General features: G+C 40.8%; 1 protein-coding gene across 3 annotated transcripts in view; it reads right to left on the bottom strand.

The window, feature by feature from the left end:
* The window catches only part of ARMC2 (armadillo repeat containing 2), a 108,482-nt gene that overhangs the window by 56,809 nt on the left and 24,144 nt on the right, over positions 1-27,529 (bottom strand). For all 3 annotated transcript variants that reach the window (XM_025925620.2, XM_086707546.1, XM_086707545.1), the window contains 4 exons: positions 25,967-26,174; positions 11,850-11,926; positions 6,810-6,908; positions 2,465-2,640 (listed from right to left, as the gene is read on the bottom strand). In XM_025925620.2, coding sequence (XP_025781405.2) covers positions 2,465-2,640; positions 6,810-6,908; positions 11,850-11,926; positions 25,967-26,174 — 560 coding nt within the window. The remainder of the gene's footprint in view (positions 1-2,464; positions 2,641-6,809; positions 6,909-11,849; positions 11,927-25,966; positions 26,175-27,529) is intronic.

The raw sequence follows: 27,529 nt of genomic DNA, 5'->3' as shown, positions 1-27,529 counted from the left end.
AGAGAGAGGGAGAGGGAGAGAGAGAATCCCAAGCAGGCTCTGTGCTGTCAATGCAGAGCCTGATGCAGGGCTCGAACCCACGAACCATGAGATCATGACCTGAGCCAAAGTCAAACACTTAACCAATTCACTTAACCTGAGCCACCCAGGTGCCCCTAAAAAATCTCTTAATGTAGACTGATAAATTTTTGAAAGATCTTTTTTTGTTAATTTTTTTTTAACGTTTATTTATTTTTGAGACAGAGAGAGACAGAGCATGAACGGGGGAGGGGCAGAGAGAGAGGGAGACACAGAATCCGAAGCAGGCTCCAGGCTCTGAGCCATCAGCCCAGAGCCCGACGCGGGGCTCGAACTCACGGACCTCGAGATTGTGACCTGAGTCAAAGTCAGATGCTTAACCGACTGAGCCACCCAGGCGCTCCAGAAAGATCTTTTGACACAAAGGTTAAAATTAAAATCACTGTCTGGCAAACCCCCCAACTTACTTAACCAAAAAGAAAAACAAGGCAAGAAATCAGAAAAACTGACATTATGCTCACCAAGTTTTTTTTAACTATAAATAATTTTAAATGTCTGAATTGTAACACTACACTGGTAGGTAAAATATTGGCAGACACTAGAGAAGATATTAAAAACATCTTGGTTCCATATATCTTTATTATTACTATTATTTGCTTTTCCGACAGCTTTTTATGATGTGGCCTTTTTAAAACTTACATAGAATTCCAACACCAAGGCCCATGCAAAACAGTGTCTTGCTTGGAACATTAGGGGAGATTCAGGTAGCAGATGGGAAGTTGGGATTGATGGCCTTGGAAGTCCCTCCTGACCTGGTTCTATAGTTAATCAGAAGGAACAACCAGCCCATCTCTGCACTCTGGAGTGCAGCCTAGCCAGTCTTGACTCTGATTCAGCAAGGCAGTCAATGTCACAGACAGAGCCTTATCTAATCAAATTTAGTTCAGAACGCGATCGCTGCCTGGCAATCACTTAGCCCTTTACCCTAAAATAAATTGTGTCATGTGTATAATTAATTTGAATGGCACCTTTTATAACCAAAATGATATTTTCTCGGCAAAGCACTGATTAATTTGTGGCATTTTCCTCCTCCTCTCTCTAGCTTTTGGCTTGGTTCGGAGCAAAACGTCTAGGATCCAGATGAAAAACCAAAGGCAGTCAATCCCTCAGCAGCTGGCATCTTGGGGCAGCTACACTGTAGAGGCTTCCAGCTCACAGGGGCTCTCCTGGGCCAAGGGAGTACCCCAAACCCAGGGTCAGAGAGGAAACAGGGAGAGCAGGCAGATATCTTTTTGCCTCTACCTACAACTTTTTCTTTTCTTTTTCAAGCTTATGTTTAAATTCCAGTTAGTTAACATATATAGTCTACCTACAACTTTTGACTTGAATTATCTCTGTGGCTTATGCTTTTTGCTTCATTAAAACTGATTGACCAGTTATCCTCAATGAGGGGATTAAAATACTGCTGAAATCACTATTTCAAAGAAATGCTACTTTCTGAGTCACATATTACAGTGTTTTTTTTTTTTTTTACAAGAGGGTGAATAGTTTTTGATGACAGCTGAATAAGAATGTAGCTTCTTCAAAAAATTACATAGAGTACGTAGTCAGAATATTCTGCTTCATCAAAGACATCAAACTAAGGAACAGCGGGCACTCTTACTAAACTCTAAGTATGCCAATGCTTACCTTCCCTGTGTACTTTCAGATTTTAAATTATATGAATTATGGGTGTTAACATAATAGCTATCACTTTTATGAAACTAGGTCAACAAAGCTTCATTCATTTGTTTTAGCGGCTCTTTTAGAACATTCTATAATAACTGTGTCTTATCTTTTGTTTCCAACTGTTTATGGCTGTGGCAACAAAGCGTTCCCCTCAAACAATGATATCATTTTGTTCGAGACAGAGTTTCTACAGACTTTTATTTGGTGTCTGGCCTTTTCTTCTAACACCTCACGGGAGCCTTCTGTTACCACCTTCCCATGACCACATGCAGCTGTTTCTCTGTTTCATACTGGTTCATAAAGCACCTGGCCATTGTGTCCATGGCCCACATTATCCTAAGTTATTTATTAAATCATGTAGCAGAATCAAGCACCGAGCAGAAACCATGGGGCAGAAACCACAGCCTGCATGCTCCGATACTGATCTCAAGTTACTTGACAAGCTGTTTTGCATGTATTTGCCTATTGTCACCTTTTTTTGAAGCTTAGCCACAGTCCAAATGTAAGCGTTTATTTGAGCATTTTCCACGTACTCAGCCTTAGTTCCTTAGATAGTACTTCCCAAATTCTGAGATGTCAATTTATTACCTTAATTTCTTTTCAAGCGTCTAAATGAACACACTGCATTTCTAATCTTCTTTGTAATATTTACAAACAAAGCGTTAGATAAAACTTTTAAGTGCTACAGTCTACTAGACCAGAGGAAAGAAAAACTTACTGCTAGAATAAGTTTTGCAAGTTTAAGGCTGAGCAAGTCTGAACCAATATCAACTAGTTTATATAGGGTCTTCAGGAGAATACTTCTTCTCTTAAACTTATTTCCAAGCATGTTTCCTTCTGCTAAAGCGTGATGAAGTTGTGTGCAAGCAGCACAAATTGTTTCAATGTTTTCTTCTGTCAGAGCAAAGAGAGTAAAGCGGCACTTACTAATTAAGGTCAAACTTTCAAGTGTGTCAAACACAGTGTAAGTAAAACCCCGTTGTTATTTCCCAGAACATCTTCAAATCCCTGAATGTTTTTTTCCCCTTCTCTTGTAATTTCCATCGACCTGCTTTTTTTTTCCTTTTTGTTGATCCACCCCCTATAATGTTGACTTATTTACTCATCGGTCAGCTTATCTAGAACACACGGTCTTTCAAAGAGTGCAGTAAAGAATGAATTGCACCTATTCCAGTTGGGTCTGCTTTGTTCCAAATGCTTTCCACCTCACAGTGCTTGGTTGGTTCAGTCTCAGTGAAGCACGGCACTGTGTCTCTGCCTCCAACCCTTTGTGGCATAGTTCCACTGGCCTAGAATGTTCTCCTCATCTTCATTCCTACTGATTTTGGTCCTTTAAGGCTCTGTTTATATTCTGGCTCCTCCAGAAAAGTCGCAGCCTTCTACATTCAACAAACATTACTCTGTAGCCTGTTTTTTTTTGTTTGTTTTTTTTTTTTCACATACACACGAGTGTTGTGTTATATGCCCAGTGCTCTCAAACAGATGCCATGCTAAGTGAGTAGGAATTGTGTCTTTGTATCTTTGTATCAAACAGAGCATCGTACAATGAGAATACTGTACATATCTTTGCATCAACAGAGCATGGTACAATGAGAATACTGTACTGACAATCTATAACATAGTTTCATATATACTGGCTTTCTAATATATCTGTTGATGAAAACAATGATCAATGTTTTTCTCTGAGAACAATGCTCATTATCTGAGAAAAGAGGGCTCAAATGGAACAAAATCTCAAAATGTCACCTCACCCACCATTATTTACAGGTGGTTATTACAAGAGAGGGGAGAGTAAAAAAAAAAAAAAGGCATTAGTTAGAAAATAGGAGAAACCTAGAACATCTTGTTTTATAGGTAGAAGTCTGAGGGCAACAATTTTTGAAAGTGGTATCCATACCAATAGGCATAAAGGAAGAAAATTACCACACAAAATGGAATATGAGGGGAAATATAAGAATCCAAGGTCTAAGATATTCAGTTGAAAAATATTATCTGGTAGATTCCATCACAGAATTTAAAATTAGGAAACCAATCTTAAATAAATACCATAATGTGCTCTTAAAAGCCCACACAGAGGAAGTGTGTGCCTGAAGAAGGAAATGACTCAGGCCATTTTTAGCTCTTTTCAACAATAACATCTAAGAAAAAATTTTAAACCTCAATAGCTCAGTAACCTTCAATGCCTTTCAGTTATGCACTTAAATAAATGAATTTTTGGGAAATGACTTAGACTAACTTTAAATAAAGGGGAAAACCTGAGCTCTATTGTAAGCACGCTTTTGTTTTGTTGTTTGATTCTTCTGTTACTGGCAGTTTCTTCACAAACCCCAAGTCCAGGCCGTGGACCACTCTCTGGTAGAGGGTAGACCTCAAGGCATTTGTCTAATACTTCCCTCTGCAAACTCTTCAGCATGGTGCATTCAACTAGGAGTAGCTGTTTTAGCTTAAAATAAGTTAAAAAGGAAAGGCTCACGGGTCAAATTTTAAACTGTTGATCAAATTAACTTTACACCAGTTGGTTTGTAATAAATGCCATATAGCCTCAAAAGACAACTTGAACTTAAGAGCTTTCAAGATTCTCAAAGGGCTGAAGCTAGTGGGTGAAAGTTTGATAAGTAACAGAAAGCAATGTAGCCTCAAAGTAACTTCTCCCCCATGAGATACTTATTAATTGCAAAGGAGAAAACAGTAACTTCACAGTGGAAAAACCTAGATACCACCTTCCCCAAGTGATCAAAGTTCATACCCCCAGTAATGGACCGGGTCAGCATCATGTGCCTTCTGCTATGATGCACTGAGAAGGACACAGCAGTATTCATGCCACACACCTTCCCCAAATGCCTAGTCTGGGTCTAACTGTGAGAAACTACCAGAGAAAACTAGCTTGTGGGGGCAGTCTATAACATAATTGGCAAATATGTCAAGATCATGAAAGAGCTATGACAAATAACTTGAACTTATGATCCGGGATTTGCTTTTTCTATAAAGGAAATTATTAGGGTAACTGGAAAAATCTGAATATGGTTTGTATAGCATTGTAGGATAATTTGCAGATATGTAACAGAATGTCCTTGTTTCTTAAAATGTGTGCCAGAGTCCTAGGGATATGGGACATCGCGTTGGCAATTTGTTCTCAAATGGTTCAAAAAAGGAAAAAAAACAATGCCTATGTGTGTGTGGTTGGTGGGGGGGGGGATACCGAGAAAAAGAGAGCAAGAGGGGGGAAGAGAGAAAGAGAATAATGAAGTAAATGTGGTAAAACATTTATATTTGGGAAATCTGAGGTAAGGGCATACAGGATTTCTTTGTACTATTCTTGAAACTTTTCTATAACTCTGAAATTATGGAAAAATAAAAAGGAAAATAAGAATTAAAGGAAGGGAAGAGGAGGGGAGAGGAGGAAAGGGGAGGGAAAAAGAAAGAGAGAGAGGGGGAGGGAGGGAGGGGGAGAGGGCAAGGAGGAGAGAGAGGGAGGGAGGGAGGGAGGGAGGGAGGGAGGGAGGAAGGAAGGAAGGAAGGAAGGAAGGAAGGAAGGAAGGAAGGAAGGAAGGAAGGATGGATGGAAGGGGAAGGAAGAAAGAAAGATGCTCAAAAGCTCAAGTAACCCAGTCCTTCCCCCCATGTACTGTTCTTAAAGTTGCATCTGGGAGAGGGAGAGATGCCATACTTCAGGGCCAACAATCCTCCGAGAAGGCAGATTCACCCACATTTCAAATCCCAAACTCCAGTTCAATTTTCTCTGTTGGTGTTCTCAGAACTCTCGTAAAATCTTTCAGACTGAAGACTTCCTCTGAGACAGGGCTTCGTGCCCCAGACCACTCTTCCTACTGTGCTCTCCCTAGCATGTTCTCCTTTGTTAACCTTTGCCCAGACTGATTGCTCGTCACTAGTTTTTGCACACATCTCCTAAAATAAAGGGCCCAAAGTTAAGCTGGCTCGCTAATCTGAGGGTGAAAATTAGTAGCTGCAGAGGGAGGAAAGTCATCACTCTGTGGTTTTGAGCTGCAGTGGACAGAGATGATGGTCCAGTCTAAGCCACCATCACCTGGCATGAGAACACTGCCGTGCAGAGATTAGGTGGTTCCCCCACAGCCACAGGCTTAGTTAGTAGCAACACCGGAGCCAGAAACCCTGCCCAGGGCTCCCGCATGAACCACAAACACAGCCAAGTACAACAGGGAGCCAAGGAGCCGTGAGGCCATTCGAACCTTTTGGGAAGTAGGTCTTTTACATGACTTCGTTGCTTGCTGGGGAGGACTTACTTACCCTGCTTCTCTGAGGTCCTCTTCCCAAGGCTATCCTGCGGTTTGCTCCTCCATGGAGCACTCATTCCACAATGCCTGGTGAGGGCCTACTATGTGTGTGTGCCAGTTGCTGAGCTTAGCCCGGAGCCGTGACTACAGCTCCAGAGGGAGCCCATTTTCACTACAGAAATGGAATCTCTAAGGAGCCACGAAGGAGAGACAGCAGGGGTCATGCTCCTGACAACCTTTCCACAGGTCACCTTTTGCAGAGACCCACTGATCACCGGCCTTTACTGCTGGGACACTTCAGAGTATGAGGGCTGGGCGCACTCCAGGTTGCTTCCAGCTCTGAGTGGCATTCCCAACAGGTGTGGGAGCCTTACAAGAGTAGGAAATACACCTTTGGATCTAGAAAACCATCGGCACACCTGCCACAGATGCCAGTCTATGAGAGTTAGTCAAAGTTTCAGGGGCCTGAAATCTGTTTTAATCTTTCACTTTCATGTATTAACTGTCACCCTGGAGAGTTCAAACCAGCATTTCCTTGGGCGGATAGAAGGTGATGAATTCATTTATATTCCATGGGGGATTTTAGAAGTAAGCTCTCTTCCAGCATTTAAAGTGTAATTTTTAGTCACTAAAAATTAGGTTTGCATGTACTTCATATATACATTATTAGGTGAATAAAGAGATAACTCCATTTGTTTTTGAACATGTTCACAGAAATGGTAGTCAAAGCATACTAAAAATATCAGTGCAATGGGGAACATATAAATAACTACAGACATTCTCAATTTAAAACAAACTTTTTTTTTTTACCCTTTTCTAATTCATGCAAAATCGGTACGATCCTTGTATTCCAAAAGACTTCGTCTACTTCTATTTCTGTATCCTTTTCTTGCAAGTTGGCTTTTGAGACTGCAAAAGAAACCCAGATCAGGAGAAAGCTGTGAAAAAGGAGTTGTACCTAGAGCACCATCTCAGGTCTGCTATTCATCACTAAAATTAACCAACTTTGTAATTAAATTATACCTCGCCCCCTAAGCCCAACTAATTCTAATTAGAACTATGTGTCTCTTAATAAAATCACCTCAAATCAAACTCAAGATAAGATCATGTAAAGAAATTAGAACTTTAAACTCTGGTTGGGACATTGTGTAATGTCTTAAGCTTTGTCAATGTTGGAATTATTGTAAGGCAAACAGGTGGTTTTTGTTTTGTTTGTTTGTTTGTTTTTAAGTAAGCTCTACACCCAACACGGGGCATGAACTCATGACACTGAGATCTAGAGCTACATGCTACACTGACTGAGCCAGCCAGGTGCCCAGGAAGACAGATAGTTTTGAGTTATTTTTTACTTTAAATGTACCACTCTGTACTCTCCGTAATATGGAATAAATAGAAAACTATAGATATGTAAAGAATAAGGATTTTGAAAATGTTTGATGAAAATTTTTCTCAAAGGAAGAAGGCCTGCAGAAACTTTCTTTCCTATAGAAAATAAAATGTCCACATCATTGTGTGGCGTGGTGGGAAAAGCCTGTGCTTTGGGCATTGACAGATGTCAGTTCAGATCACAGCTTCATCACAGATGTACTGGGTGACCGGGGTCTGGTTTTTCACCCTTTCTGAGCCTCATCAGTGAAACAGAAGACGAAAATCTTTGCCTTCGGGGCTATGAGAATTAAAAGACATGATATAGGTAAAGCTCAGAGCCCAGTGCCTAACGTCTAGCAACAACAAATGTGAATTTCATTTTCCTAATTAAAAAGCAACAGGCCACTGCTCTCTGAAGTTTATCCAGCTGCATGATACCAGCGAATTATCAAAAACAGATGCTGCCCATGAATGAAGGCTGTAGAAGAGTAATAGCTACCATTGATCGGGTACTTTAAGATGCAGCATGCCTCTATTTAATTTTTGTAACAACATTATGAGGAGGTGCCCAAATTGTCTCCATTTCCAGATGAAGAAAGTGGGGCTCAGGAGTATTAAGTTACCTGCCCACGGTCATATAGCTCCATAGCCCTTGCACTTGACCTCTCTCTATGCTATTCCACCGCTACAGCAAAAACAGTAAACTGAAAGGTAGGAGGGAAATGTGAATCATATTAGAAACTGCAAATCATGATTACATTTCACACAGGCTATATCTCACTATCTAAAGCAAGACAGTGTAGTTGGAGGAGGCACTGCTGTGCGAACCCTCAGGAGCAGTGCTTAGCCTCCCTTCTCTGAAGTCTGCCCCATAAGGCCTTCACATGGTGCCCAGTCTATACTGGTTTAGAGTCTGTGCCCGCTCAGAGTGGACCCAGTACCGATCAGTCAAGTGTCCACAGTGGGTGCCTAGATCCTACATATATCACATGAAGACTTAGAAAGGATAGAGATGGGGTGGCTCATCTGGTTACGTGTCAAACTTCAGCTCAGATCATGATCTCTCAGTTCATGAGTTCAAGCCCCGCACCCGGCTCTGTGTTGACAGCTTAGAGCCTGAAGCCTGCTTCAGATTCTGCGTCTCCTTCCCTCCTTCCCAGGCCCCTTGCCTGCTTGTGCTCTGTCTCTCTCAAAAATGAATAAACACACAAAGAAAGAAAAGAAATGATAAGTACAACGAGGGTTTCATAGAGAGGAAGGAGAGAGAGAGAGAGAGCAATGAAAAGGTGTATGGCCTATTTATTTTTAGATTGTTTTAACTGGGCAACAAAACAAAACAAAACAAAACAAAACAAAACAAAACAAAACAAAACAACCGGCTGACCAGGGAGGCCTGTTAAGAGCACAGGTTCTAGATTCACTGTCTGGGTTTGAATCCTAGCTCTCCCACCTACTAGCTGGTAGACTGTGGGCAAGTCGCATCACTTTGCTCTGTAAAATGAGGTAAGAAGGGTCATTTCCAAGTTAGGATTAGGGGTTATTAATTTCTTTTGTGCTCCTGTATTTATATTACTCTTGAGAAGAAAAGAAATATACATACAGTCTACACTTCCCAGGTGCACGGTGACAATGTCACCCAGGAGAAGCAGGGAGACTATGCAATTTACCCATGCTTCCCAGTGCACGGAGGCCCCCTCTAATCCGCTCCACCCTGGGAATAGCCATTCCAGTTGCAGTGAGTCCAGGCTTGCCTCTTATCAAGGCTTCCTGATACGAAGAGGGGATGATGTACGCTGGGTGTGAAGAGCATTTGAGCAGAAAAAGTAGACAGAAAGGGGTTGTCAACGAAGCTATAATTAAATAGTGTAGGTGTGCTGTCAACAGTTTGCATAGCACAGCTTCACATAATCTGTCTAACCCATAAAGAAAAATTCACCATAATACACAAAGGTGCAATGTCTTTAGGACAAAATCGGTCCACGTTAGTACGGGCTCACAATCCCTTATCCAAAGCCTTTGGAGCAGACGTGGTTTGGGATTCAAAAAGTTTTGAACCTTAGTAAGGCAAAATGGTACACACTGCATATTACACACCACCCCCAGTAGGGTCTTCTGGCAGCACCCTGCAGCAAGATATGTGCATATTCACGCCAATAAAAGAAAGACTAATCTTGGCCTACCATCAGTTCAGGTCAGGCACGGCCACTAAATGAGTCTGAAAAATACGTCAGCTTTCAGAGCATTCCCAAGCTGCAGCTTTGGGATTTCAGAACCGTAGGTAATGGATGCTAGACCACCATCTCAATCTTTTAGGTCATTACTTTTATGAGCCTACCCTAACCTTGATAAATTACAGGTACGGAGTCTAAAAGTAAACCTGAATATTCAAGCAGAATACATGGCTGCTCATAGTCCCAAGTATCTGACACAAAGTCCAAAGAATGTGAATAAAGTCAACATATATCAAGGCAAGTGAAAAGCCAGAAGATAATAACTCAGACAAATAATTTAATCACCAAATATTTATGGCATACTTAAGTTTACTAGAAATACAGACTCCAAGTCCAATAAGTCCAAATCAGCATTTTTACCTCCCATGCAATATGCTGTTAAATAAAACAGCTCTGTGAGAAACCATGATTATCAATCTGCTTCTCAGGACAAACAAAATCAATAACATGCTCACCCTGGGAAGAACTGAATTACAGGGGGGAGCCAGAAATCACAGAACAGTTTGTTTAACCTTGGGAAAGGAAAGGTTCTTGCAGGCCTTCCGACTTGTCTCCTCTCAGAGAAGTGAACCAGACACTGTGGCGTAAGGGTTCAGCCCTCTCCCAAGAATCAGTGTGAGCGGTGGTGCCCAGCTCCAGCCTTTGCACGTCTTCCCCCCCCCTTGTGCCCCCCCCCAACTCTGCTTTCTGCAAAAATCCCATTTTATATACTTAACCAGTCTCCATTCTAGCAACTGAAGCATGGAATCCTGTGATTACTCTTTAAGATTTACAAAAACTAAATAAATAAACTTTGCCTCAGTCTTGGGCAACAACCTAATATTTTAGAAAGCACTTTCCTCTAGGTTCACAGTTTGCTAAATATAAAAATTATGATTCAACAGGAAATTGGGTAAGTCAAGCAGAAATTTCAGCATGTTTTTGACGATTTTGCTGTCTCAGTGGTTATAGGTTTTAACCACAGCTTTGAGCTCTGGATACAAAAACTTGACACAATGTTTATTGGCTGACGTTTTTAGCAAGTAAGTGTAAAATCCTTAGCAACAGTTCTGATGTGGAAATCAGTCTAAGATTTTCCTGAGTGTTACAGAAATTCCCATTGGCCACAAAAGTCATTTTATTGATAAGAAGTTAGTTGTGAAAGTAATAAAATACTTTTCGAGCCCGATAGTTTGGTTTCATAAAATTTCATGTGCACGAAAATAGTGCGAAGAATATAACAAACACCTGTGTACCCACAAATAGTTTGGTCAAATATGAATCGTATTTTTAGCCTCTCCCTTATTTCAAAGAAATAAACATTACAGATATAGGTGCCTCCCCCGGTCCATTCCCCCTCCTTCCTCTCCCTCCAACGGTCACTGCCATTCTAAATTTCTTTGTTTTTAGTGTTTATTTATTTTTGAGACAGAAAGAGAAAGAGTGTGAGTGGGGGAGGGGCAGAGAGAGAAGGAGACACAGAATCTGAAGCAGGCTCCAGGCTCTGAGCTGTCAGCACAGAGCCTGACGCAGGGGCTTAAACTCAGGAACCATGAGATCATGACCTGAGCTGAAGTCAGACGCTTAATTGACTGAGCCACCCAGCATCCCGGGTCACTGCCATTTTAAATCAGGTGGTTATTTTTATCATGTTTGACTTTACATGACACCACCTGGATCTGCATCCATAAACAGCATAATGTCATTGTTTCTGCAACTTAATGTTTTCATGTAATATTATGTGCACTCATTTCAGTCAATATTATAAGTGTAGTCTAATTCATGTTTCTAACCGCCATATTTCATTGCATGAATACATTTTGCATCATTTCTAGCCTGTGATTTATATTGTCATATATTTTTTTCTCAAACAGATAAAAGCCCCAAAAGGCTGAATTCACACAGTTAATACAGTTTCCTTTAAGTGAGCAATGATTTTGAACTCAGGTTTTGAACTTAAGAACTATGTCAGTGTCAGGTTTTACAATTTTCCAAGTGCTTTTACAAAATAATTTCTCGTACAATCACTAATACTGTAATCTATAAATGTTTGGGGCACTAGAACTGGGTAATGGTAAGAATTTTAAGACTTGTAAAAATAATAAAAAATGTATAAAAACAAATGTTGATGTGAGACCAAGTTGGACGAAGTTACTAGAGTTTTCAAACAGAGAGCCGACAGCAGACATGTTCAGTGTAAATGTCTTTCCTACAAATGGAGATGCTGATGAGGAAGGAGCACTGGAGACCTTTAAGAACACAAGCACCTCACCTGCTCTGGCTTCCAGTCGGCTCACGTCTGAGCTGCTGGAATATGATGAGGCTCTCGAACACCTCTTCCCCTGCTCCCTAGGAGGAAGAGGAATACGCACACCATTCAGCACAAAAACCAAAGTATTTCTCTTTCTATAAGTGTAGAGCTGGTTATATGTAGCTTGTCAAGAAACCACAGAGAATTGTTTATAAGATGTGGTTTGATACTCTACACCCCTTTAATTATAACATCTGATTTCCAACTAAGATTTATTGATCGAAAAACAAGTCGGATTTGCTTAAAATATTAAATATAGTTACCAGAAACACCAAAAAGTAAATAAATACATACATACATACATACATCCTAAGTTTACTTTGCAAATCAAAAAACTGATAAGGATATATACCACAAGAGGTCACTGTTGCAATAAGAAAGAACTCTGGTATGCAGGAATCACAAAAGACCAGCATTCAGGAGCTATAAGAGGCCCTTCCTCTCTCTCCCTGCACACAAGAAAATTATTCCCAAATTGGTCAGATGTGCCCAAGGTCAAAAAGCAGGGTCAGGTGTGGAGCCCAGGTCTCATAATTTCCAATTCACAGTTCCTTCTACTTCATCACAGAGTATCCTGTTTCCATTTTAAAAATTCATTAGTGTTCCTCAAAATGCTTTATTTTTAGAAACAGTCTAAATGTGAAAAAATTGAAGGTAAATTCAGGAAGCCCCCAGATGATAATATTCTGTGTTCCAAATAAAAGACTAGTGGCTGGCCAATAGCAGGATTATATTGCCCCCCACCCCGCCTTTTTAAGGTTATAGTTAATGTAGAGACCATCTGGGAAGGATACAACTTTTCTTTAGCTACAGTGATACTTAAAAGCACTTATTTTAAACATCTGTACAAAATTCCAAGGTAAAAAACACTGAGAGCAAGTTTTTCAACATTTTTTTTTTTATCAAAAAATCACAAAGAATGGATATACTTGTGGCCAGGGTCACTCACAAGCATCCAAATGTGTGCCTGTGTAATAAGATTCCTAGGAAATGTTCAATGCTACGTCCTGGTCCTTGGCTTTTACTGCTGCCCTAAAGATTAGCTTCTCCAAATATCACTTTTTTCCATAAAATGTCCTTTTTTTAAAAACATTTGACACTTGGTTTTATCATTTAGTAGACTGAAGATCAAGCTAATCTTCCTCAAAATGTCTAATTATTTCATACTCTGAGACAATTGCTTTATTTTTATTCAGTGGAAAAACATAGATCTGGTAGCAAGATCTCCCTGGCGAATCAAAGAAAGAGTGTGGGTTGAGATGGATCTTCTTTGTCAACACTCTAAGAGTTGAGATTCAAATGGAACAGATCTCAAAGAAGACAAAAATAAAGTAAATCTACCCTATGAGAAGGTAAAATACCAAGAGTGTGACAGGGTGTGAGGCCAAGGAAGTTCTCACACTCATCACTCCTAGAAATAACAAGAAAGTCTGAGGACAATAGAGGCAAGTCCTTCTTTTCACTATTGTCCTAAGCAACTACTGAAATCAAGCAGGATAGTTTTCAACTAATAGCTTTCCAAAGTCACTGGTCCACTCCCTCTGAGTCATGGCCAGTGATGAGGTTGCCTCCCTAAATTATACCACATTTATGTATCCCCACTTCTGGGTGGGGGAAAAAAAAAGAAGGGTCCTTTTTCTTATGATATACCAAAGTTCAACAGTGCTGGGTCTGACTAACTCTCAAAAAGAGCATGGATTGGGATTTACTAATACCCTCCGTGATCATCAGTATACAGTGATTGAGTTTGCAGGCTCTGAATCCAAACTCCCTGGGTCCTGGGTCCAACACTTATCAGCTATGTGGATTTGGGCCACTTACTTAAGCTTTTAGCCTTGGTTTTCTAATCTTAATATGAGGGCAATTCCTCTCCTTAGTACAGTGACTGGTACGTTTGAAGAACTTAACAGTCAATGTTAGTATTTTCTTTTGTTCTGGGTCAACAAGCACCTGTCTGAATAATCCAATGCTGGATGTTATTGTGATAAAGAATATATGAAGAGTTGCCCTGAAGAAGTCTAAAATCTACTTGAAGGAATTAAGCACCTTTTTTTTTTTAATGGAAAATTCCAATGGAGTCTCTAATCAAGTACTAGACTGTGAAAGTCAGCAGTTCATAAGAACTGGAGGGATGCTGAGAAGGAAGTGATTAGTGAGAGGGAGATGTGGGCCACAAAGTGGGTCTTAAAGAATAAAAGTTGAACCAGCAAGTGATAACACTACTCTCAGGAGAGAAGCATGAGCAGCCTGGTACTCAGAGTAAGGGATAATTGCACAGGGCCAGCAAGGAAGGAATAGGAGGTTTCTGCTGGGACATACAGGGAACAGCTGCCTGAAACTCTGGGTGGAGGCAATGGGCTGGTCTGTTGGGCAGTAAGGAGCTGTCTTAGGTTCTATCGCAAGGAAGTAATGGGATCTGGAGTTGTGCCAAGAACATTTAGGAGACTTGGAGACAGGTAACAAGAACTAATTCTTCGGGGGCGCCAGTGGGACTGGAGAAAACAACAAATTGAAGAGATTCTGTAAATGAAAAGCTGATAGGATTGGTGGTTGATTTCAGGTAGAAGAAAGGACAGAAAGTGCACTTGGAGAAGCAGGATAGCAGGGTTGCCATCAACAGAAATGGGAAGGTTAGGGGGTAGAACAGTGTGAGGAGTAAAGCACACGTGAGGTTTGCCATATTGATTTCTGGTGAAAAATGGAGTATCGGCAAAGAAGATGTGGAAATCAGGAAAAGAGTTCTATTAAAGCTCAGAGTGGTATATAGGAACTAGAGTCATCAGGTTTGTGGCTTGGAGACCAGAATCTCAGGACAAGGCCTTGTCAAATACTCATATAAAGGATCGCAAGGGGAAAAGGAGTGCAAAGGAAGAAGAGAAATAAAATATGTTCTCATGCATCTCAAGCATGCTGAGAAGACAGGCATGACTAACTCAGGTCAAAGAAGACAAAAACTGAGGAAGAACTGTCTAGTCTGACCAGGGTATGCCTTACAGGGCTTCTGGGGAGCAGTACAGAAGTCCCACAATAGGAGTGAGGTGGGGAGAGGGGCATCAAGAAAAGAAAATCCTCTCCCTGCCAGAGAAGAGAAGAATGGGTGGCCTTATAGTTAGTGGAAATCTGTTCTCCTGTAACTTCCTGGTTCTATGTACTAAATGGAGCCATATGAAACACATCTTTATCCTTCTTCCTCTTGACAATCCTTCACATATTTAAAAATGTGGTGTGACCACTTAACATCATCTCCTATGGTTTAAATCCCATGGTTCAATTAGCTACATCATTAGCTAATTATCATCATACTAATTAGCTGTGTGACTCCAGGTCCGTTTTCCGAACCAGGAAAGCTTTGGTTTCCTCATCTATATATGAGGGGGTGGTAAATAATAGTAACCCTCTATATAAGGTTGTCGTGAGAATTAAATGATCCAATGTGGGATTGCTAGCAGAATTCCAGGTACCTAGTAAGTACCCAGTAAATGTTTACTGTTATTACAGCTGCCATCACTGATGTCAGCAACGAATTTCTCCAGTCCCTCAATGCATCCTCATGGGATGTGGTTTCAAATCTCTTTGCCAGCCTATTCAGTTACTCTGAGTGAGTGGCAGTTTCTCGGGATCCATTTAGAGTCTGGAACCCGGCACTGAGATAAAGGTATGGCCTGAGGAACAAAGAAGAGAGATTCTAAATAATGCAGCCTAGAGCTACATTAGTGGTTTTGGTGGTCACATCACAGTGTTGGTCAATTCTTGTTTTTTTTCTCACATATGCAGCAAATGCAGATTTTCTCCATCCATGGTGGATTCATTAAATCTCACAGTTATATTTGGCAAAGGGTTCCTGTCTATCAGATGTTTCTGTATTTTGATTCAGTCATCCAGTATAATTGTTCTTCTTCCCAGTTTCCTGTCCCATGTTGTCAAAGACCGTAATTAATTTTCGTGCAATGATTTTTGATGTCCAATAATAAAACAATTCCAAAAATCATTCTTTAAAGCTCTTTTGTGAAATTCTTCTAGGAGGCAGAATAACACCATTTAATTAGTTATGGTATCTTCATCTACAAATAACAATAACAACAACAAAAACCTAATTCTAACAGACTTACCCCAAAAATGGAATATACTGGCTCATATAATCTAAAAGTTGAACACTAGGGTAGGTTTTAGGTGTGGTGTGATCAGGGCTTTGGCTCCATCTTTCTGCAGTTCTATCGGTTCTGCCCTTCCTTCGTTTTGTAATCAGGCTGGAGTAGTGAAGAAGGTGAAATGGCTATATGGCATTCCCAGGCCTCTGATAGACTACCGATCAGAGCAAAAGTAAGGTGTTCTCTTCCCAGTCACTGACTGGAGTCCTACATTTCACTCTGAACACCAGAACCAAGTTCTGTCGTAAAGGCAATGCCACACAGAGGCTGACTGCTCATCCACCAATCAGTCACAATAGCAACACCTACTTCTGGACCACATATGCACTGAAGAAATAAAGTATATTTCTTTAAAAATATTCTAAAACTCAGATTTCTCTATTATTTAGACAGGTTTTTCAATTATTTTGATTAAGTCAGAGTTCAGCAAGCGTTTTCTTAAAGAGCCAGACAGTATACATTTTACACTTTGCAGGCCAAATGGCAAAATAGAAGCTATTATGTAAGTACTTTTGTAACCATTTAAGTGTAATGACTTAAAGATGTATAAACCATTCTTAGCTCAAGGGCTGTATAACAGAACAAACCAAAACAGGTGGCTGGCCAGATTTGGCTCCTGGGCTGTAGTTTGTTGACTCCTGCTTTAAAGCAGAACTATAAAGACATTAAGAAGGATTTGGAAGCGAGGGGAAAAAAAGCAATAAATTTATTTCCATTTGGAAAAAAATCACATGTAAGAAAATGGAAAAGAAAATTTTAAAGGTATGTTTAAAATTTTAAAGCCTATTTAAATTTTAAATGTGCTAATTATCATAAGCATACGATAAAAAGATAATTTAGCAAATTTTGAGCTAAACTTTCCTTACCCTAAGAAAAAGACACTTCATTTTTAGAATTAGACTCAAGTTGTATAGATTCAAGTCAGGAAGTAAATATTTTAGGCTTTGCAGCCACACAGTCTCTACAGCTACCCAACTTGGCTGCTGAAGTGGGCAAGCAGCCACAGACAATAGGTGAATGAATGGGTGTGGCTGTGTTCCAATAAAACCTTACTTACAGAAACAGGTAATAGGCTGGATTTGGCTCATGGGGCTCAGTTTGCTTACCCCTGCTTTGTAATCTCTTTAGATTCTTTGACTGCAATTTGAGAAGGCCATCACCAAGGAGTTGCGGTGGGGGGAGGGGGGGCTTTAATCATGTTTTCATAGCCTGAAGCCCCAGACATATAGTTTCCAGACATATTAGCATTCTGTCTTTTTTTTTTTTTTCAACTTTTATTTATTTTTTGGGGGACAGAGAGAGACAGAGCATGAATGGGGGAGGGGCAGAGAGAGAGGGAGACACAGAATCGGAAACAGGCTCCAGACTCTGAGCCATCAGCCCAGAGCCTGACGCGGGGCTCGAACTCACGGACTGCGAGATCGTGACCTGGCTGAAGTCGGACGCTTAACCGACTGCGCCACCCAGGCGCCCCAGCATTCTGTCTTAATAACTAATGTTAAAAATAGAATTCTACTTAAACAGCTACATACAAACATAATGAAATTGAAAAACATGATTTTAAAGAAATGCTCATACGATCAAAATTTTAAGTCTTCCAAGGTTTGTGGCCCAAGATTTAAAAAGCACATATTTAGAAATTCTACATATAATCTCAATACCCTGTTCGGTAATCACTAAGAGGTTATTCTTCGAGTGGTACTTGCATAAACTTGATTAGACATGGCTTCATAGCTAACCATGTTAGCTTAACTTAGTGAAGCTCAAATTCCCCTAGCTTACGCCCACCAACTCCAGTTATTGAAGACAGCACAGGGGAAGTGCCCTGCAGGTCCGCACCATTCCAGGGACTATCCAAAATGACCAAACGGAAGAATTCCCCTCAAAGGGATCTCCAGGAAATAACAACAGCTAACAAACTGATCAAAAAGGATTTAAACAATATAACAGAAAGTGAATTTAGAATAATAGTCATAAAATTAATCACTGGGCTTGAAAACAGTGTAGAGGATAGCAGAGAATCTATTGCTACAGAGATCAAGGGACTAAGGAATAGTCAGGAGGAGCTAAAAAATGCTATAAACGAGCTGCAAAATAAAATGGAAACGACCACGGCTCGGATTGAAGAGGCAGAAGAGAGAATAGGTGAACCAGAAGATAAAACTATGGAAAAAGAGGAAGCTGAGAAAAAGAGAGATAAAAAAATCCAGGAGTATGAGGGGAAAATTAGAGAACTAAGTGATGCACTAAAGAGAAATAATCTACGCATAATTGGTATTCCAGAGGAGGAAGAGAGAGGGAAAGGTGCTGAAGGTGTATTTGAAGAAATAATAGCTGAGACCTTCCCTGATCTGGGGAAGGAAAAAGGCACTGAAATCCAAGAGGCACAGAGAACTCCCTTCAGACGTAACTTGAATCGATCTTCTGCACGACATACCATAGTGAAACTGGCAAAATACAAGGATAAAGAGAAAATTCTGAAAGCAGCGAGGGATAAACGTGCCCTAACATATAAAGGGAGACCTATAAGACTCAAATTCCCCTAGCTTAGAGTACAAGTCCACGGCCTCAAGACACCTCAGGCAAAAAGCCTGTGACTTCCCACGGTGGTAGCTATGGGGGCTTCCTCGTCCAGGAGAGGAGCTGTGGCTGCCCTCTTCCAGAGCGAGTCACTGCCCATGCTGGTTCTGGGCACCTGCACCTTCCGCTCTCTGTTTCCTCCCTCACGTCCTAGCGGGGTACTGACACACGGCCATCTTCCGCCAGAACTGCTGCAACCGCTGCTTCTCAGTGGGCTCCTTTGTCCCAGGCTCTCCCCTCTCCCTGCCCTTCACTCTGCTGCCAGAGTCCGTCTTGTCTTCTGCTGAAAACCTGTCAGTGGCTCCCTGCAGTCTACAGCCTCCGGACCCATGCTCCTGCCGCACCGGGCCACCTGCCTTTCTTTGAACCTGCTGCCACCAAGTCAAACATCCTCAGCTTCTGCCGTTCTGTTAGCAAAAAGCACAATGTCCGACCCCGACGGAAAGTGAGCCACAAGAGGCATCCCAAAACCACGCACCCCAGGTCGCCTCCCCTGATCTTCAAGTCAGAATGAAGTGCTCTCACATCTAAACTCCCAGGGCACAGCTTCCAGCTCTGCTTCCGTTCCCCCAGCATCGGAGTTCATCACTGAACAGTGCTTCCAAAACTTTCATGTGCATTCACATCATCTGGATATCTTCTAAAAATGCAGATTCCAATCCAACAGGTCTGGGATGGGGCCCGAGATTCAGCATTTGTAACTATCTCCCAGGTGATGCTGACGTTGCTCTTCCAGAGCCCACACCTGAGCAGCCAGCCTGCTGCCGTGCAAGCGCTTCATGGGCAGGGTCCATTTCTCTGTCTCCCACCACCGCCCCCCCAACCCCGACCCCTCAGCTTTGCTTACCAAGAAATGCTTATCAAATGGAAACAGTGGAGTAAGGTGGGACTCTACAAAATCCTCCTGGCCAGTGCTTGTTTTTTCCAAATGGAAACAGTTTTTCAGGCACATTACCCTTAATTTCTTAAAATAATAATGACTTCATTATTTTTGAAAACAAAAATGATTCATTTATTAAAATTTTAAGGCCAGGCAATATAAGAAAGTACAAAGAAGATTTTTCAAAAAACCATCCAGGACCCAACCACCCATAAGTATTAATATGTGGTAAACATCATTCCAGACATATTTTGCATATATATTCAGATGAAAAGAGAAAAGAAAGAAGAGGGACTTGGAGGGAGGGCAGTAAAGGGCACATATAAATGGGATCATACCATACGTGTCATTGTAATTTTAAAGTATTAAGTATAAATTTTACTTGAATTTAACAGAGAAACAGAAACTGAGATGAAACTGAAGGAATTGTAGAACTTCAGATGGATGGGTCTTCCCAAGAGATATTAGTTTCTAAAAGATCTCTCTGAAGTTAAGAAAAAAAATAATGAAAAACATTAGGATGCTGAAGTATTCTTTTTTAAATTTATATTTCACTTCCAGACTGTAGCTACTGACAAATCTATTTCCTCTCATGAAGTGAAATAATTAGTACTCACGCTTCTTCCCAAGTACTGGTTTCGGTTATTTACATGACTATTACATCATTAACGTTTCTGTTCCATAGCCATCATTTTCAGACTTTTAACTCACTATGAAAATAAAGTCAATACACCATGAATGCCTTTACCATAGCTTCTTCATTTCAGAATTTTGACTCATCATTTTGATGTCAAGACTTTTCTAGAAAGTGCATGTGTACTATAGTCCCCAAGTTCATTCACATCTGGAAATGTCTATCTGTTGCCTTTGTACTCAAAAACAACTTGGCTGGCGATACAGTCTTGGGTTATCCTTCTTATACTTAGAACTTCATTGACACTACTTCACTGTCTTCTGACACTCAGAGGTGCTCTGATAAAGCCAGAGGCAGCCTGCCTCTTCCTCCTTCTGTGTGACTCACTTGTGCAGCCTGAATGGTCATAGGATACCTTCTTCCATTTATCCACCCAATCAACAATTACTAATTGAGTGTGTACTATGTCCCGGGTATTCTAGTGCCAAACACTGTCGGAAGTATCTCAGTGTGGAGTATTCTGCCTCAAACTTTGTTGGGACAGGATGTGTCCATTGAGGTTCAGATTCAAATTTTTATTTCAGAAAGTGGTCTCTCTCTTCCATTCTCAATTGGTTCTTGTGAGTACCAAAGGAGTTAATGTATGTAAATCACTTGGAAGAGTGGCTGGCACTTAGCTGAAAGTAAGATAGTACTAGGAGGGGGCGTGGAAGAGGACCCTCTCCTTCAGGAATACCAATGCCATGCCTCCCGTATCAATTTCAATTGCTCCACTCATTTCATACTTTTCATTCATTTCTTTTTGGGTGGTTTCTTCTAACCTGTACACCATGTCTCATTACATTTTCAACTGTTTTCATTCTCACTTTATTTCTAATACGACTTTATTCTCCATGTTTACACATTTTTCTTTCATTTCTTGAGAACTGAAAACATATTTTTCATCTCTTTAGGTTGGCTTAGAATCTCTAATTTGAATTCTTATAACCCAAAGAAGAGCTCCTTTTTCCTTTTTAAAAAAAAGAATTTGACACTATGGAAAACTGTTCTAACTCTTGTTTTTAGAGGGCAGTTCCTTTTGTGATCCATTTTCTTCATCTGTCTTTTGTTATGTTTTTTACATATCTATGCTTGAGTCCTCTGTTAATGCTTGTCCTCATATTATTTATCTTTAAACAGAACAATTTATTTGTTGAAGAATGAACAGGATCCACCAAGGCAGAGAGTTAGGATGTTCTGTGACTTCAACTTCAGTTAGCTTTCTTGAACAATCCATTTTCTGTTTTTTTGTTTTTTTTTTTTCTTAACCTGAAGCACGTGTTCCCTTGGTCTGTGTGTAGCAAGTTTCTGTGACTCACAGAAAAGCCCTGTTACATGATAGGCTGCTTGAGTTCTAATCTAGCAAACCCTCTTCCCCATGTATATAGACGCGCACCAGCTGGAGGAGACCATCACCCTCAGCACTGTTCCCCTGTCTTTTCACCATCTGGATCTTGAATGGGGTCTTAACAGGGGCATCCCCCCTTCTTCTGTGGCTGGCCCACATCCTTAGGTTTCATTTCTTTAATTAAAGACTATTGGATATGTACCTTTCTGAACTAAGAGACTCACTCTTGGGGAAATCTGTTTCTTGCTCTATGTCTGAGGAGGTCAATGTCTGCTCTCAAATTACCCCTTGTTTTCATCTATATTCCATAGACTCTGGCAGGTTAACTAGACTCTTCTGGTTGCAATATTCCAAGTGACAAAAACCTAAAGTACCGTAAGCCGTCCCTGTCAAAATAAATAAAAGAAAGAAGAGAAAGGAAAGGAGAGAGAGAGAGAGAGAGAGAGAAAGAGAGAAAGAAAGAGAGAGAGAAAGAAGGAAGGAAGAAGGAGAAAGAAAGAAAGAAAGAAAGAAAGAAAGAAAGAAAGAAAGAAAGAAAGAAAGAAAGAAAGAACACATTGGTTCACAAAACAGAGCTATCTACAATGTGGATATGGTGGTCTCAGGCACAGCTAGATCTAGGGGTATATAAATATATCATCCTTAAACTTGGTCAGTAGCTCCATTTCCTTGGCTCTGTTTACACATCACTTCCCCTCTCAGAGTTATCCTCCACGAAGCAATGAAATGGCCACTGTTGGCTCTAAGACCACATCATCTTTACCACTTATGAACTTGAAAGAGCACTTTCCTCAAAGGCTTTGGCAAAAGGCCCAGAGAGGAATTCAGCTGGCCTGTTTGGGATCATGTGCGCACCCTGAGACCAACTGCTTTGACTGGTGGGTTGGAGAACTCTGATAGCCAGTCGGAGGCCTCATAATCACCCCTGGGAAGGTATCTAGGGAACACAGAGTCCCTCTCTAAACACTGACTGAGCAGGACTTATTATACGACGCAAGGCGGCTCGCCCTCCAAAAAGAAGTATGCTAGGTTCACAAAAATAACCAAGCCCATATGCAGTGTAAAGTTTGCTCCATGTTTTGTAGTTTGGGGTTGGAACTATTTCTCTATTTCATTGATGGCATTTATTTCTGTGTTTTTCATTCTCTGCTGCTTTTGTTCAGTTTCTGCAGAATGCCTTTGCTTTACCATCTTTAACCAGAAGCCCTCATTTCTTATTTTTTTAAATGTCTATTTATTTATTTTGAGAGAAAGGGAGAGAGAGCATGCAAGCTGGGGAGGTGCAGACAGAGGGGGAGAGAGATAATCCCAAGCAGGCTGTGCACTGTTAATGCACAGCCCCACACAGGGCTCGATCCCCAAACCATGAGATCGTGACTTGAGCCGAAATCAAGAGTTGGCCGCTTAACCCAATGAGCCACTCCGATGCCCTCCTCTTTTCTTATTTTTGACTCCCAAAACACTATTGGCACTTGACAACTTACAAATAAGGCTTTTAAGCCTTATGAATCATTCTACCACCTACAGTGAAAACTGGGAGGAGATGGGAATGAAGGAGCACAGTTGTTTCCATTTTACAGATTAGAAAACTGAGCCCAGCATGCAGATAAATCAAATGGCTGAGAGAGAAGTAAACCTAAATCCAAGGATCACAGCTCCCAGCAAAGAGTTCTTGACTGCTCTTGGGCTTTCCTCCTGAAGACTGCATTTCCAAACCACAATAGTTTGAATATTTACACAGAAAACCTTAAAAGGTTTTTAAGCAGATATATGAAAGGGTTCATCAGACTGAACCACTGGATGGATGGGTAGATGGATGGTTGGACAGATGGACACAGATATATATATATATATATATATATATATACATATGTATTTTAATGGAAGCTTTATTATTTTCAATCCACATGCCAACTCAAAGTAAGAGACAGTGTAGTGTTGCTACGGGGCAGGCCTGCCAAACCTTAAATGGATCCTTAAATGGACACACAGAGACTGGCGTAATTGCACCGCTGTTTGAAGATGACAGGTTGATAAGTGCTTGAGAGTATGTTCTCTTTTGGAAAGTTAAATAGTCCCCCAAGATCTTGTTTATGATGATGCCTTGCTTAGCAAATCCTTTTTCCATCACGACCGGCATAAAGTGAAACTCCAGTCCATCCCAGGTCTGAGTTGTCCATATTCTAAGTGAATTCTCGTTCACTGGAACAAACTGACCCTTTACTCCCCAGCTGAAAAGCACTCAGCGGGAAGGGCCGCTCCCCCATTCACGGTGTAAGGACCGTGCACGGGCAGCAGGCGCTCACTTCCTCTGTCCCCTTGAAGAGATCTGCTGGTCTCCTCAAGCCGGAGTCATCTCATGCCTCCTCCTTTTCTACTTTGCATTCCCTTCCCTCCCTTCTCCTGCCAGCCCAGCTCACTGACAAGAGCCTTCATTTTCCACATTATGGTTTAAAGATGGAAAAATGTTAATTGAGTAAGGCTTTAGCATCAAAACTGGGAATACTCCACTGCATAGCAAAGATCATTTCTTGGAATTATTCACTTAAATGTTTACAAGAAACAATTATCAAGTGTCCCAGATTGATTCACAAATGCAATTAATGAAGGAATTGCTAATAGTTTCCATTTTCCGGTTTGTTTTAATCCTACTGTATAAACTGTCTTTTTGGCGCCACTCCACCAAAAACCCATCGATGATGAAAGGAGGTACAGATTCATAAAGCAGAAATGTTACTGGAAGTTAAACTTGCCAGGGTGCACTGCAAACCCAACTCAGACACAATCATTACATGACGCAAAAGCCATCCTAACAAAACAGAAAAAAAAAACAATTAGTGCCGCTGCCAACACCTCATAATTCTGGACAGTCAGGAAGAGGTGATTCCAGTCCCTAATTGATTTCTCCTTTGCTGTTTGTGGGATCAAATATGTAATTGAAAATGCCTTTGCTGTCCCTGACGGAAGACATAATGAACTCTGGCTTGCCAGATTATTCTGCAACATCTGAAGATTTGCAAAATAAAATAAAGTACAATAAAATAAAACAGCTCTTGTCTGGTTTTTCCTCGTCAACTTTAATTACTATAAGGATGGGTGCAGCAAGAGAAATGTTTCCTTTTCGCTTCAGTGCTGGAGCAACACGAGCTCTCCCGCAGTCTTTCATGTGCAAGCTCTGAGGTCTGCAGCCTATTCTTACTCACCGACTGGAAAAGATTGGTTGCAATGGCCAGTTTGATGTTTTGTGCTCAGCTCCCAAAGTCCCAATTGGAAGTCATTCTCTTCCACTTAAGGAGACATTTCATTTTTCCTTTAATTTAAAAAATGTTCTGAACGCAAAGCAACATTACAAGGACCGCTGGGTTGCCTAATATAAATTCCACATGCGCGACACTCTTCAGGCTGTGTCAGCAGACAAGGTCAGTTTAGCTAAACTAACCAGCTGCCAAGCAGCCAGTTCCGGGAAAATTTTAAGCACGCTGCGTGTGTACAAGCCAAAGTCAGACCCAAAATCTAAAGTGAGGGCAACAAGCACTCGGTCTTAAAATGGCCCATGGAATTTAATCTTGTTAAGCAAATTTGAACCAGGCAATTGTCCATAATGACCCAATGGAAAGTCAAAGAAAAATATCTCTAACTGAATGACCCTGTCCAGTCCAGGACCTTCTGCCTATCTTGGCATCATTATTGGCTGGGACTGAAGAACAGAGGCTTCTCTCCCAACTCCACCCCTGACCCCCATCCCTAGTTATTCAAGGCTTCTTTAGGAAAACACCAGGGTGAGAATTCACATGGTCTATACAGTGAACATTTCTCCACAAATCTTTAATATGATAAGAAAATTGTTCCTCAATTTTTTAGGGGAAGCCCTAGAAAGCCCTGCCTAGGAACGTGGTATAAAATAAAGTAATTCCCAATAATTCATTTTATGAGGTATTAGTAGACAGATACCATGGATAACAGAAATCTATAGGATTCTTCTGTTTTAACTGTTTACCCATTGACAAAATGAATGTTTAAATCCAAGTATCTACTGGAGAATAAAATAAGTGTCCACTCTTCAATGGAATTAACAACAGTGAACTAGTCCAAAGGGAGGGAACAAGAGATTCCAGGCCAGGCAAGAATCCCAAATAACGCACAAACAGAACAATCACTCATCACTCAAGGGCTGCCTGGAACAGTCTAAAGCAAAGACTATTGACAGTCCTATCAACGCAGCACTTGGCAGGTATGAATAAACGTTTTCCCAAGAATTAAATAGGGAATGATGTAAAATCAACTCCATCTAGCCATGAAGAAAAAAAGTCTTTCCTATTCATGCATCATTAACTTAAAAATTTGTTTATGTAAAAGGGAAAATGCAAATCAATCATCTCCATAAGATAAGGAAACAAACTGGTATTGACAGTTATCCAGACCAGAAAATCAAATCAAAAGAATACTGACCCTCCACTTCTGAGATGAGATGGCAAGGATGTTGTCCCTTTAAACATTTCTTGCTCCTGAATTTCACTGAAGCCTCCATCGTAAGTTAGCTGAAGTGGGTGACTCTTTAAGTGGCCCATGGCGTTTGATTCTGTTAAATAAATCCCATTTATTTTCACCATAGGGTCCCCCTTCACAACGGTTTCTTTGGATTCCACTGTCTTCTTTGCTGTAACAATCAAGGAAATGTTTCGTCAAAGTATTTCTTACTTTAAGAATCACTATTTCAATGTTTTTTTTTTTTTTCAGTCTGAGAATTGGTACAATGTAAAAGTTATATGTTACGTATAACCAAGTCTGGAATTGTACGGCCAAAGTCTACCTGGACATCTACAATACCTCACCACTATTTCAGGCTTGGTGGCACCAATTCATCAGAAACGAGTGGGATCTTCTCTTGACGCTCTGAGTCTACCAGAGGACAAACACTCAAATTAGGTTTATGAATAACTCCGTCCACATTTAAATACATCTGCATCCCAGAGTGATGACTCCTTTTCCTGAATTTGATCATGTTAATAATTTTTTATTCAAAAAGTCTTGAGTGCCTCCATGATATCAGGCACTGGTCTACACATTCAAGATGTAGCAGTGACAAAACAAAGATCCCTGACTTCTTAGGGCTTATATCCTAATAGGTATGAAGAGATAATAAATAATATACCCTGATAAATGAGGTATATTATAGAATAACTGCTACGGAAAAAACAAAACAAAGCATAAGTAGAAAAATGGAGAAAACCAAAGAGGATTGGGGATGGGGGCAGGTAGCAGTTTTGAACAGGGTGGGTATGGTAGGCAAACCCTTAATGGAGGCAAGACTACTGGCTATCAGTTGATGAGGGACAATCTTCCTTGCAGAGGGATTAGCAGGTATGGAGGTCTTAAGGCAGGAGTGTGCCTGGCATGCTTAAGGCACAATAGGAGTGGAGTATGTGAGGGAGAAGAAGAAGAGAGGTGATCAGAGCGGCAGCAGCCAGATCGTGGAGGCCTTACACACCACTGCTAGGTGGTAGGAAGACAGCTTTGGCTTATAAGGCTTTCTAAAGAGGAGTAAGATAATAAGAGTTGCAAAAAGTCCAGTCTCTAAACTGAAACATCTATTGTGTCTATGACTGCAGATTCTTAAACTTGTGATACAACAGTGTTTATCAACAAATGGCCATTAGGCATAGTTCATCTGTGATGCTGCTACCATGCTTGAATCTCTGAGAGAATATTTTTTTCAAAAGGGCAGGGAGGGATGAGATTTTATAGAAAAACACTGTTTTGCAAACACCCAAAGTGTCTTTTTCTGCACTTGAACGAGCAAACCAATAAAAACCAACAAAACCACTTGGTCCACTCTTACCAAGCCCCCTGCTTTCAAAACAATGCATTTCAAAACTGAAAAAAACTTTAGAGATCAGCTAGCCCAAATTTCAATTTTCAGATGAGAAAACTGAAAACCCAAATGTTAAGTGGCCAGTCTCAGTTCACAGAGCAAGTTTGGGGAGAGCCGGGACCATACAGTAGGAGGAGCGT

This window comes from Puma concolor, chromosome B2 (genome assembly GCF_028749965.1).
Source record: "Puma concolor isolate L17-30 chromosome B2, mPumCon1.1.hap2, whole genome shotgun sequence".
NCBI classification, from domain to species: domain Eukaryota; kingdom Metazoa; phylum Chordata; class Mammalia; order Carnivora; family Felidae; genus Puma; species Puma concolor.
The sequence above is the reverse complement of the archived record's forward strand: the minus strand, read 5'-3'. Positions and strand labels throughout refer to the sequence as shown.